Below are 11,293 nucleotides of genomic sequence, written 5' to 3' on the forward strand. Positions count from 1 at the left end.
GGACGCTTAACCGACTCCGCCACCCAGGCGCCCCAGCATGTCACAATTTCATGGATGTTGACAGAAGACATGAGAATCCTGGGTCAAAGACAATGGACTGTTACTCATGGTGCAAGCAATAGCTGAAGTGTCAGCATGATGTTCATTTGAGCTGGCTCCCTTTGTCCCCAGGTTCCATGGGGAAGACGCAGAGGGACCATTCTGTGTACCTTCACATTGCGGTGGCCTGTGTTATAAGAGAAAAACACTGACGTTGGGGGAGTTGCAACTTTTGTAGTAGGTGGAAACAAGACTGTAATTTGTCTGGAGGTAGAGGTGGGAGAGACATTACTTCACCCCTCAAGGTTGCTTACTGCAAACAAAACCCTGAGAAAATGACCCGGGTAAAGAGTGGTCAGCACGCTGCATTCTGGCATGTCTAGCAAGAATGTGTTTGGACTCTCAGGGCCCGGGGCAGATCGCCTCCTCCAACAGATTTAAACTCTGTTGTTTGTATGATGTTATTAAAATAAAATAAGGGCTTGAATTCTCTGAGATTCTCTACTCTGCTTACCCATGAGCTTCTATCTGGATCTTCTGTTTCCTTTGCTCCTGTTGTCCCTGCTCATAAAAATTTCCCCTCGGGCTCCTGGCTGGCTGAGTCGGTAGAGCATAGGACTCGGGGTGGTGAGTTCAAGCCCCACATCAGGGGTAGCGTTTACTTAAATTTTTTTCTCCTCAACGTGGGACTTTTTCCTGGGAGGATCCTTTGGTCATATCGGGCCCGCAAATCACTCCAGCATTCTCAGACCTTCCTGTCATCTTCGTACTTACCTTCATATGGGAGCCTGCAAATTCTGTCCTCATTTCTTGTGCTGTTCTCAGAACAGCCTGCTCAATTGTCAGGTAAGTACCTGATGGGAATTTTAGGACTCTCAGATCCTCAGTGCCTTCAAAAGTGCCTTTGACTTCTCTACTTCCTTTTACAGTCTTCCTGACAACACGAGGTTCTTTTTCCATTTTGGAATCTGTGACTGTATCTTATCACCTGATTTTATTGTAGATGTTAGCTGAAGGTTTTTGGTTTTGTCATTGTCTGTTTATATGGGTGGATACGGGGGAGGGGGGGGCGCCTGGGTGGCTCAGTCGGTTGAGCGTCCGACTTCGGCTCAGGTCATGATCTCATGGTTTGTGAGTTCGAGCCCCGCGTCGGGCTCTGTGCTGACAGCTCAGAGCCTGGAGGCTGCTTCAGATTCTGTGTCTCCCTCTCTCTCTGCCCCTCCCCCACTCACACTCTGTCTCTCTCTTTCAAAAATAAATAAACATTAAAAAAAATTTATGTGGGTGGATATGGAAAGATTTAAACACTAGACTACTGCCACTACCTCTTCTCCAGACCCATTTTCCCTGTGTACTTTTTGAGCTGTTTGATTTTTTTTTTTTACTGTATTACTTAGAAAAAAATAATTAAAAGTAGATACTGGACTGGAGTAAAAGTGTTAGTCACCTTTTACCACTGAAATGAAATGAAAGATGGTGATAAATTCCAGTGCTATAGGTAACAAGCAGAGAAGGGAGATGAGGGGGAGCTCAAATTTATTTATTTATTTTTTAAATTAAAAAAAAAATTTTTTTTTTTTTTTTTGAGAGATTGACAGAGCATGAGCTGGGAAGGGTCAGAGAGAGAGGGAGACACAAAATCCAAAGCAGGCTCCAGGCTCTGAGCTGTCAGCACAGGGCCTGACATGGGGCTCGGAACCACAAACTGTGAGATCATGACCTGAGCCGAAGTTGGACACTTAATGGACTGAGCAACACAGGTGCCCCTCAAGCTACAAATTTAAATGAAGTGGTTAGACTGTGTGACCTTCAAACAAAACCCTGAAAGGGTAAGGGGTGGCTCCAGGGGTTTTCAGCCGGGAAAGTACTGCAGGTAGGGAAGAGCCAGTGCAGAGCTCTTGAGTGGAGTGTGCTTGGATGTTTGAAGAACAGCCAAGAGGCCAGGGTGGCTGGAGCAGAGGAAGAGGAGGAAAAGGCTGGAGATGAGATCAGAAAGACATGGGGCAGGGGGTGGGGCACAGAGAAGGAGGGGATCTTGGAAGCATTGAGTGAGATGGGGAGCCACTGGGTAAATGACATGACAGCATTTAGGGTCATTCTGCAGCTGGATGAGAGTGGTCTGTAAGTGGCAAGGGTAAAAGCAGGAAGGTCACTTATGAGACTTTGTAAATAGCCCACATTGCAAATCCAAGTGTGTCTAATTTCAAAGCCAGGTCTTCTTCCATTATGTACTAAAGTGCTCATAAGGGAGATTCTTACTTCTAACGTATGGGCTGTAATTTTCCCCCCCAAAACTATTCTATTACAAATAAGCCATGAAAATATCCTTTTAAAAGAAAAAAATCCTGTTAAGACCCACTGATGAGTTTTGAGTATATAACTTTTCCATCAGAAACCATTTCTCAAAAAGAAGGATAACTGACTTGCTTTAGTGATAGCACTGAGAAATTCAAACCAGCCCCTACACCTCTGTCCACTAGGGACTGAAAGCAGCAGGCAGACCATTTTGTGAAGGTTATTTTTTGTAGTTGCTATAATTAGAAGATAACTATTAGGTTGTAGACATGGTCATGAAATAGTGATATTTTTCCAAAAAGAGGGTAGGGTAGAAACTGCTAATTGTTTGGCCAAGTATTTTCCCTTTCTTCCTAATTATTAGTCCCCAACTTTTGCTGGAGGTGGCAATATGCCCAGGTGAAAATGAGACAAAACAGAATCATATTTCCCAGCCTTCCTTGCAGCTAGGTGGTAATGTGATACCGTCCTATGCAGAGAGAAGTGAGTGGGTTTTTAGGAAAGGCCTTCAGGAGAGAAAGATTTGGTTGGCTTGGCCTTTTGCTCTTTGCCTTTTCTCTTTTTCTTCTCCCTTCCTGGAACTTGAATGTGATGGTTAGACCCAGCATATCTATGATCTATAGATCTATGATCTATGATACATAGATCATCGTATCATGAGGAAAAAGCCAGGGATAATCTGAGAAACTCGGGTCCTCACACCTTTAAGCTACAGCATCAACTAAGCAATTGCTAACCTCGAGACGCCGTGTTACTCTTGTTTAAGCCTTGTTGTTTCCTGTTTAAGCCTCAGTCATTTGGGTTTTGTCTTAACTGTAGCAGAACACAGTTCCTAATTCAAGAGATATACGCAACCCACCATTAAATATACTATGAAAAGAGGTAACATTTCTGAATTGCCACAAGCTACAAATGCCTGTGATGTTAAACATGTACACTGAGGTCAATATTTTACTTCTGCTTGAAGAATGCTTGCTTTTTTCCAGGAAGAAAAGTATTCCCCATGTTTATCTTTGAGAGAAGAAATGCGAACAGGAAATCAACATTACGAAGAAAAAGGGCTCAGATTTCTTTGAGCCCTTCTCAAACAAATATTTCCATTCCTCCTGAATTATTATTTTTTAAGTAATCTCTATGCCAAGTGTGGGGCTTAAACTCACGACCCTGAGATCAAGAGTCGCCTGCTGTGCCGATGGAGCCAGCCAAGGTGCCCCTGATCATCCTGAGTTATTAATAAAGAGAAACATGGTGTATTTTATTATGGAAATAAGCTATCCTGCTGCACTGTAATAATGCTCAGATGGATTGAGTAAGCCACAGTGTCCTTTTGCCAACCTTAAACGTTATGTTCCTAAAAACCATGCCAAGAGAAAGTGTGGATGAGGGACTGAAATACTTCATGAGAAACATGGAGACAGAGGAACCAAAATAGGCCAGGAGGAAGCCAAATGAAGTACATTTCTAAAAATGTTCACCAATATAAAACAGCCCACTAAATAAAGGTAACATCAATGACATTATGAACATATTCGTGGAATTAATAATGAGTGCCATACAATCCATTTTCTTTGTTATTCCTTGCTCATCAAGACATTTTCAGAACTTCTCTTTGTCCTATATTTTTGATGAGATCTTGTCAATTTGCTTTATTCTCGGGGGAGTGGAGAGAAATTGTATTTTGCCTCAGCATTTCTTTCTCTCACAAGGAGACTGTGAACCAATATTTCATGCTGTTCTGCTGTTAGTTCCACCTCTTACCAACCTCCCTAGTTTCTGATCCCAGACCACCTGGGTGAGTTCAGTAGTTGAGAAGGCTCTCCAGGCCCTACTGTCACTTCTGGAACCACTTGGAAAGTAGACATTTTAAGAAAAGAGGAAAGGAGAGTTTAAAAGCAGCAAATAAGAAACAAGAATCTTTTTGTTTGTATAACTGTAGTTTTTAAAGTATTTCACATTATATCAATGGATTTTCACATCCAACTTGTGGGGCAGGTAGAGTATCCTTTCCATTTTGCAGAGGAAGAAATTAACCCAGGCAATATTATGCAACTAGTTAATGACAAAACCTGGACCAGAGTCCTCTGCTGGGTCAACTGCCCTACCCTACGCTTTAAGGAATGTTACCCTCAAAACAGAAGACACAATCAATTCATGTTCCAAGTTGACTTAGAAACAGAACAATAGTTTTGTTCAAGGAAGGTACAGGTTTTTTTGGTCTATAGAATAGATCCCGCTTAAGGTATGCAGGAACTTGTGTGTTCAAAAGCTTCAGAATCTAGAAAATTACACGTTACCCCAAATGTAATGTTAGGTAGGTAAAAGTAAGAAAGTTGTTGGGGCGCCTGGGTGGCGCAGTCGGTTAAGCGTCCGACTTCAGCCAGGTCACGATCTCGCGGTCTGTGAGTTCGAGCCCCGCGTCAGGCTCTGGGCTGATGGCTCGGAGCCTGGAGCCTGTTTCCGATTCTGTGTCTCCCTCTCTCTCTGCCCCTCCCCCGTTCGTGCTCTGTCTCTCTCTGTCCCAAAAATAAATAAAAAACGTTGAAAAAAAAATTAAAAAAAAAAAAAGTTGTTACAGTCATGATATGAAAATTATCAGGAGGAATTATTGAAAAACTTATTATTTTAAAAGTATCCTAGGTGGCGCCTGGCTGGCTTAGTCCGTAGAGCATGCAACTCATGATCTTGGGGTTGTGAGTTTGAGCCCCATGTTGGGCATAGAGATTACTTAATAACATCTTTTAAAAAGAGGTGGGGGGCACCTGGATGGCTTAGTTGGTGGAGCATGCGACTCTTGATCTTGGGGTCATGAGTTCAAGCCCCGTGTTGGGCATAGAGATCACTTATAAACTTTATTTATTTATTATTATTTTTTTATTGTGCTATACTTTTTTTTAATACGAAATTTATCATCCTATTGGTTTCCATACAACACCCAGTGCTCATCCCAAAAGGTGCCCTCCTCAGTACCCATCACCCACCCTCCCCTCCCTCCCACCCCCCATCAACCCTCAGTTTGTTCTCAGTATTTAGGAGTCTTTTTTAAAAAAGTATACTTCATGTTCATGGTAAATACTCTCAATAATATAGAAGGGTCTAAGTTTTTAAAACAGCTTTGTGTGTACTCTTCCAGAAATGTTACATATATTTATATAAATATTCTGTAATATATTCTATAATGTATAAATTCTATATTATATCCCATGAATGATGTCAGATTTTGTATATACCTGCCAACATCTGCATCATTCTCAGAGATGTCACCTTTCCCAGACCTCTTAGACTTCAGACCTGCACTGCCTCATCTCTCCTGAGACTCCTCTCTTCCACCTCACTTAGAAATACCAAAATCATTCATTTGCACCCCACACTATGAAGACCACAACTTCTACTGACCTCTACCTTAGTTGCTACATCTCTTTTCTGTTTACATCTTTCCAAATGTTGTCAAGGTCTATCTACATTCATCCCCACTTGCTTCTTTTCTTGCTTTCTTTGTTCTTGTGGTTTTATACTTGTTTTATTCCTTTAATGCCATTTTGGTGGAGTTTCAGGAGACCAGATGGCCAGAGAATTTCTCCTTCCATAATGTTTTTCTCTTCTCTTGGGTATTGTCCTGGTTTTCTGCTTTCTTTGCCCTCTTTTGTATCCATAGGTGATACTGTCCTTTCCCATAGTATCTACAGTTGAAAACTCTCAAATCTGTACCTCAATCTGAGACCCCTCTCCAGAGCCTTACCTTTTCATGACTCAAATACATGTCAAATGCAACATGTCCAAAACTAATTCAGATTTTCTTGCTTTTCCATTAGGTGGCATTGCCATCCTCCCAGTTGCTCAAGTTAGAGACATGGGAATTTTCATCCTTGGTTCCTGCTTTTTTCTCTCTTACCTCCTATATCCGGGCCTTTAGCAAGTCCTATTGGAACTCCCTCCACAATATATCTGAGATCAGGTTGCTTCTTTCCATTTCCACTGCTCTGGCTCTAGTCCAGATCATTGTCACCTCTCACCTACAGCAGTGGAATGCAGCCTTTTATGATTGTGGGCCCTATGAGGAAAAGGAATCTCCATCTCCATGCATCTCCAATGTATTTTCATTTTTATATACTTTACATTTAAATATTACATTTCATTTCATACTTATAGCTTATAAATATTTTTTTATATTTTTTTTTCAGATTTTATTTTTAATCTCTGTACCCAACATGGGGCTTGAACGTAAAACCTCAAGGTCAAGAGTTGCATGCTCTACAGACTGAGCCAGCCAGGTGCCCCTATTTGATACATTTATATTTTTATATAATGTTTATCATGTGTGCTACTATGCTAACATATAATTATGAAACGTGTACAAATAGATATTTAAAACATTAAGATTAGAATATAACATTATCCTAAAAGTAATTTTTTAATGTAATAATCATGTAAAAACTTTTGCTCTGTGAGAGGAAGGTGATTGAATATGGTTCCTTATTTCTGGAAATGTTGGTTGAATACTTGGATGACAAAACAATTTAAAAGATTGGTTCCAAGTTGAGTGCATCTCAGTGCTGGGCTTAAATTTCTGTCTTGCTGAGAAAGATACCCTATAAGGCTCAATGCTCAGTATCCAATATTCACATATGATAAATTTTGTTATTGTATTACAGTGAATATGACTCCTTATTTCACTAGTCTTCTTGATAATTTTGAATTTTTTGGCTTACTCTAAGAAAGACTGATGAGATAACCATTGTTTTTGCCCCCTATGTGGCTGATTAAGAGATCATATTAGGTACAGGGGAAACACTCTGGTATTTTCTTGTTCCTTTGTGCTTGTGTTAAGAGTATTATCCTTAATTGGAGGTTTCTTTGCAGGATTTTCTTTTAAAGCTGCTTGTCTGTTTTGTGAGGCTTGGTTTTGGAAAGCAGCTAATATAATCTATGAAGCTACCTAACAGTGCACACACAAACTAAGACACATAGCCACAAGTTCCATGTGAACAAAATTTTTAAAAATATTTCTATATTTTTGGGGAGAGCACAAGCAGGGGAAGGGCAGAGAGAGAGGGTCAGAGGATCGGAGGCAGGCTCTGCACTGACAGGCTGACAGCGGCAAGCCGATGTGGGGCTTGAACTCAGAAACTGCGAGATCACAACCAGAGCCAAAGTCAGATGCTCAACAGACTGAGCCACCCAGGTGCCCCACGTGAACAAAATTTAAAGGTGCTGTCCCATTGCGGCTCTAGGTGTCCAAGGACCAGACCATGTGAGGAGCCGATGACAATCCACATATTAAGTTTTGGTAAAGCTTTATTTCTTTTTAAGACAAAATTAGTAGAGATTTTCTAGCAGTAGTTTCTCTCTGCACCTGTGGGGTGTCTTGTTCTCCCCCCATTCCAGCGTGTGCATCCCATTTTGGAAGTGACTGGTCTGGGCCCCTGCTTTCTCTCTTGCTCTGGCTGTCAGTGTGGCTGGCATAAAGAGGGATTGTAAGAATGTGGTTGCCAAGCAAATGGGGCAGACAATGAAGAGCCACTTGTTCTAAGTCAAGAAGGGTGCACATATCATCAAAGTTGCTGATAAACCCAGTTTACAATGGGGCAGCCTAGAGGTAGGGTAAACCAGAGCTCCCCAGTCCACCCCTGATCCTGGTGATACTTAGGGATTTGGGCAAAGAATGAAAAGATGCCTTTGTTGCCATTCAAGGTCAGAGTGCTTTAATGTGACCCAGGCAAGGGGGAGGGCAAATAGAAAGTAATATGATGAGGAAATATGTTAATAGGAATAAGACTTCTTTGTGTAGATCAGATGTGGGTCTTCAGAAGAACATGTGTCTTTAGGTGTGGAGAGGTGTTTGAGTCTGTGCTCTGGAAAAAGCCAGCGTGGAATGGATCCAGAGCTTATCCCTCCTCAAGAGGTGGGCGTGGGAGAAGAAGCAAAGCCTGAGTTCCCCTTTCCTCTTTGTAGATCTGGAAGAAATGGGATTAAGGGCTCAGGAGAAGACACAAATTTTCAGATTTTCCAAGGATGCAAAATTTGCAAGACAGAAGAAAGAAGGTGATAGGAGTTCCATTATTTTTTGTTGGGAGTACTGGTTTGCCCTGGGTAACAGAAGGTGTAGGGGGGAAGAAGGGACAGAAAATAGGGAGAGGTTAAAGGAGGGACTTTGGGAAATAAGGGAAAGAAAAGCTGAAGAACCAACATTTACAGATCCAAGACAGCATGGCTTAGGGCCTGATTTTCCATTCCCTGCTCTACTTTACTTGGAAAAGAACCTTTTAAACCTTGTCAGGGGCTCTCTGTGCGTGTTTTTCCACCACAGAGGTAATCTACAAACACTTGCCAAAATTCCTCAGTTAAGCCTAATTTAGTTCTTTCTCCCCCCTGCCCTGACCATCTCCCTTAAGAAAAATAATATGGTAGAATTTTCAGGACAGCATGAGACCTAGAGACCAGTCAAAGGATTATTCAGTTGTTCTGCCTTACCTACACAAAATATAGTACATAGTGTTTGGATTTTACCACCTGGTTTCCACTCTGCAGAAAGATCTGTTTATCATCAAATGTCTGAATAGATGTAGAAACGCGCGCGCGCGCGCACACACACACACACACACACACACCTTTCACAGGGTGGGCACATGGCTTCAAAGAGGAGAGGCTTCTGACCCATTGTGAGTGCTCTCCTGGGGTAGGACGATTGGTCTCCAAGATTTTAGTCCTAACTGATCCCCTTGTTCAACAGACAGGTTCCCTTCTGCTCTCCCGGCACATGGTAAAGCAGCACGCTGGTGTGGTTTGTGGACAAAATTTTTTCCACATAACTTTGTAATTCTATGGAATCTGAGAAAGTTCCCCCCAGAACCTGGTGTGACTTACTAGAGAACAATAATTTATAGCTATAGTGTGCTAATCCCCCATGTATCCCTAGAGGGAGGAAAAATGTTGATTGTCTGGAAAGTGAAGAGATTTCAGGCCTATGTAGAGTCAACCTAGGACTCTCCCTCCCTGCCCCAGGGTCATCTTTAAATGGTCATTCTGGCTGTTCCATAGGAGACCACTGAGATGGTAGCTGCCATAATCCAAGTGAGACATGATAGTGGCTTCGACTAGAGTTGTAGTTGGGGAGATAATGAGACATATTTGGATCCTGGATCCGTTAAAGGTAACATTAAAAGGATTCTAGTGTGGAGTGTGAAATAAATTGATGAGTCCAAGGATGGAGTTTCTACCTTGAGCAACAGGAGGATGGAGTTGTCACTTACTGGATTAGAGAAGATTTGGGAAGAATTCGGTTTGGGGAATTAGACCCTATTGATGCCCTATTCCACCTCTCCTTGGCCAACTTCTGAGTTCACTTGCAGCTTGGCACACAGTTCGCCCTCACCCCTCTACTTCCCTGCCTCAGGGACTCCTCCGTTGCCGGGGGACTTATTCAGCCTAGCTGAAGTGCTGGGGAACTCACTCTCCCAGGCATGCCTCTACCAGTGAGGAATGGGAAAGGGGTTATTGGATAAATAAACTAGCTTCTCTCTTCCTGGATGGGACAGTTCTGAGATGCCTTCTACAAGATTTCTCAGAGGGTGTCCAGCTAGGCTGAGCTTCAACTGCCCACAGTAGTAACCTGCTCCTTAAAACACCCTTTATCGGGGCGCCTGGGTGGCGCAGTCGGTTAAGCGTCCGACTTCAGCCAGGTCACGATCTCGCGGTCTGTGAGTTCAAGCCCCGCGTCAGGCTCTGGGCTGATGGCTCGGAGCCTGGAGCCTGTTTCCGATTCTGTGTCTCCCTCTCTCTCTGCCCCTCCCCCGTTCATGCTCTGTCTCTCTCTGTCCCAAAAAAAAACAAAACAAAACAAAAAAACCACCCTTTATTAACTTTTCTCACTCCTCTTTTTTATTTCCTCTATTTCTTTGCTTATACATCCTGAGATAACCTCCTGTATAAGTTAGCTTTTGCTGCATAACAAACTGCCTCAATTTAATGGCTTAAAACTAGGGGCGCCTGGGTGGCGCAGTCGGTTAAGCGTCTGACTTCAGCCAGGTCACGATCTTGCGGTCCGTGAGTTCGAGCCCCGCGTCAGGCTCTGGGCTGATGGCCCGGAGCCTGGAGCCTGTTTCCGATTCTGTGTCTCCCTCTCTCTCTGCCCCTCCCCCGTTCATGCTCTGTCTCTCTCTGTCCCAAAAATAAAATAAAAAACGTTGAAAAAAAAATTTAAAAAAAAAAATAATAATGGCTTAAAACTATTATTTTTGCTCACAATTCTGTGGATCAGCAATTTGGTCTGGACTCAGCTGGGCGACACTTCTGCTGGCCTTGCTGAGGTCACTTCATGCCTACAATCATCTGGCAGCTTGAATAGTTTAAGATGATTTCTGCTGGTAGATGGTAGATGCTAGTTGTCAGCTGGTTGATTTAAGAGGCTTCAGGTTGAGTGGCTCATCTACTCCCCATGCCTTCTCATCCTCCACTAGGATAGACTGGGACTCGGGGCACCTGGGTGGCTCAGTTGGTTAAGCTTTGGACTCTTGATTTTGGCTCAAGTCATGATCTCACAGTTCGTGGGATCAAGCCCCACATTGGGCTCTGTAAGCGCCGATCTCTCTCTGCCCCTCCCCCATGTGTGTGTGTGCTCTCTCTCTCAAAATAAATAAACATTGGGAAAAAAATTTTTTTAAAGGACAGACTGGGATTCTTCACATGGCAGTCTCAGGGCAGCGTCCTAAGGGGTCAAAAGTGGATGCCACAAAGCATCATGAGGCCTAGGGTCAGAAGTCTCATGGTGTCACTTCTACTGAATTCTTTTGGTCAAAGGAAGTCACAATGCAGGGCCAGATTCAAAGGGTGAAGTGATAAATCCCACTTCTTAAATTTTTTTTTTAACGTTTTATTTATTTTTGAGACAGAGAGAGAGCATGAACGGGGGAGGGGCAGAGAGAGAGGGAGACACAGAATCGGAAGCAGGCTCCAGGCTCTGAGC

The 11,293-nt window shown here is 42.9% G+C and overlaps 1 protein-coding gene across 2 annotated transcripts in view; it reads left to right on the top strand.

Moving 5' to 3' along the window:
* Positions 1 to 8,837, top strand: part of FAM161A (FAM161 centrosomal protein A) — a 43,429-nt gene extending 34,592 nt beyond the window's left edge. Inside the window, exons 6-7 of one of the 2 annotated variants that reach the window (XM_058683986.1) lie at positions 6,513 to 6,602; positions 7,563 to 7,618. In XM_058683986.1, the coding sequence (XP_058539969.1) occupies positions 6,513 to 6,593 (81 nt within the window). In that variant the 3' untranslated portion in view covers positions 6,594 to 6,602; positions 7,563 to 7,618. Of the gene's footprint in view, positions 1 to 6,512; positions 6,603 to 7,562; positions 7,619 to 8,283 lie in introns of those variants that run through there. The other variant, XM_058683984.1, reaches the window with a different exon arrangement.
* The last annotated feature ends 2,456 nt before the right edge of the window (positions 8,838 to 11,293 follow it).

The sequence above is a fragment of the Neofelis nebulosa genome, chromosome 9, assembly GCF_028018385.1.
Source record: "Neofelis nebulosa isolate mNeoNeb1 chromosome 9, mNeoNeb1.pri, whole genome shotgun sequence".
Lineage (NCBI taxonomy): Eukaryota > Metazoa > Chordata > Mammalia > Carnivora > Felidae > Neofelis > Neofelis nebulosa.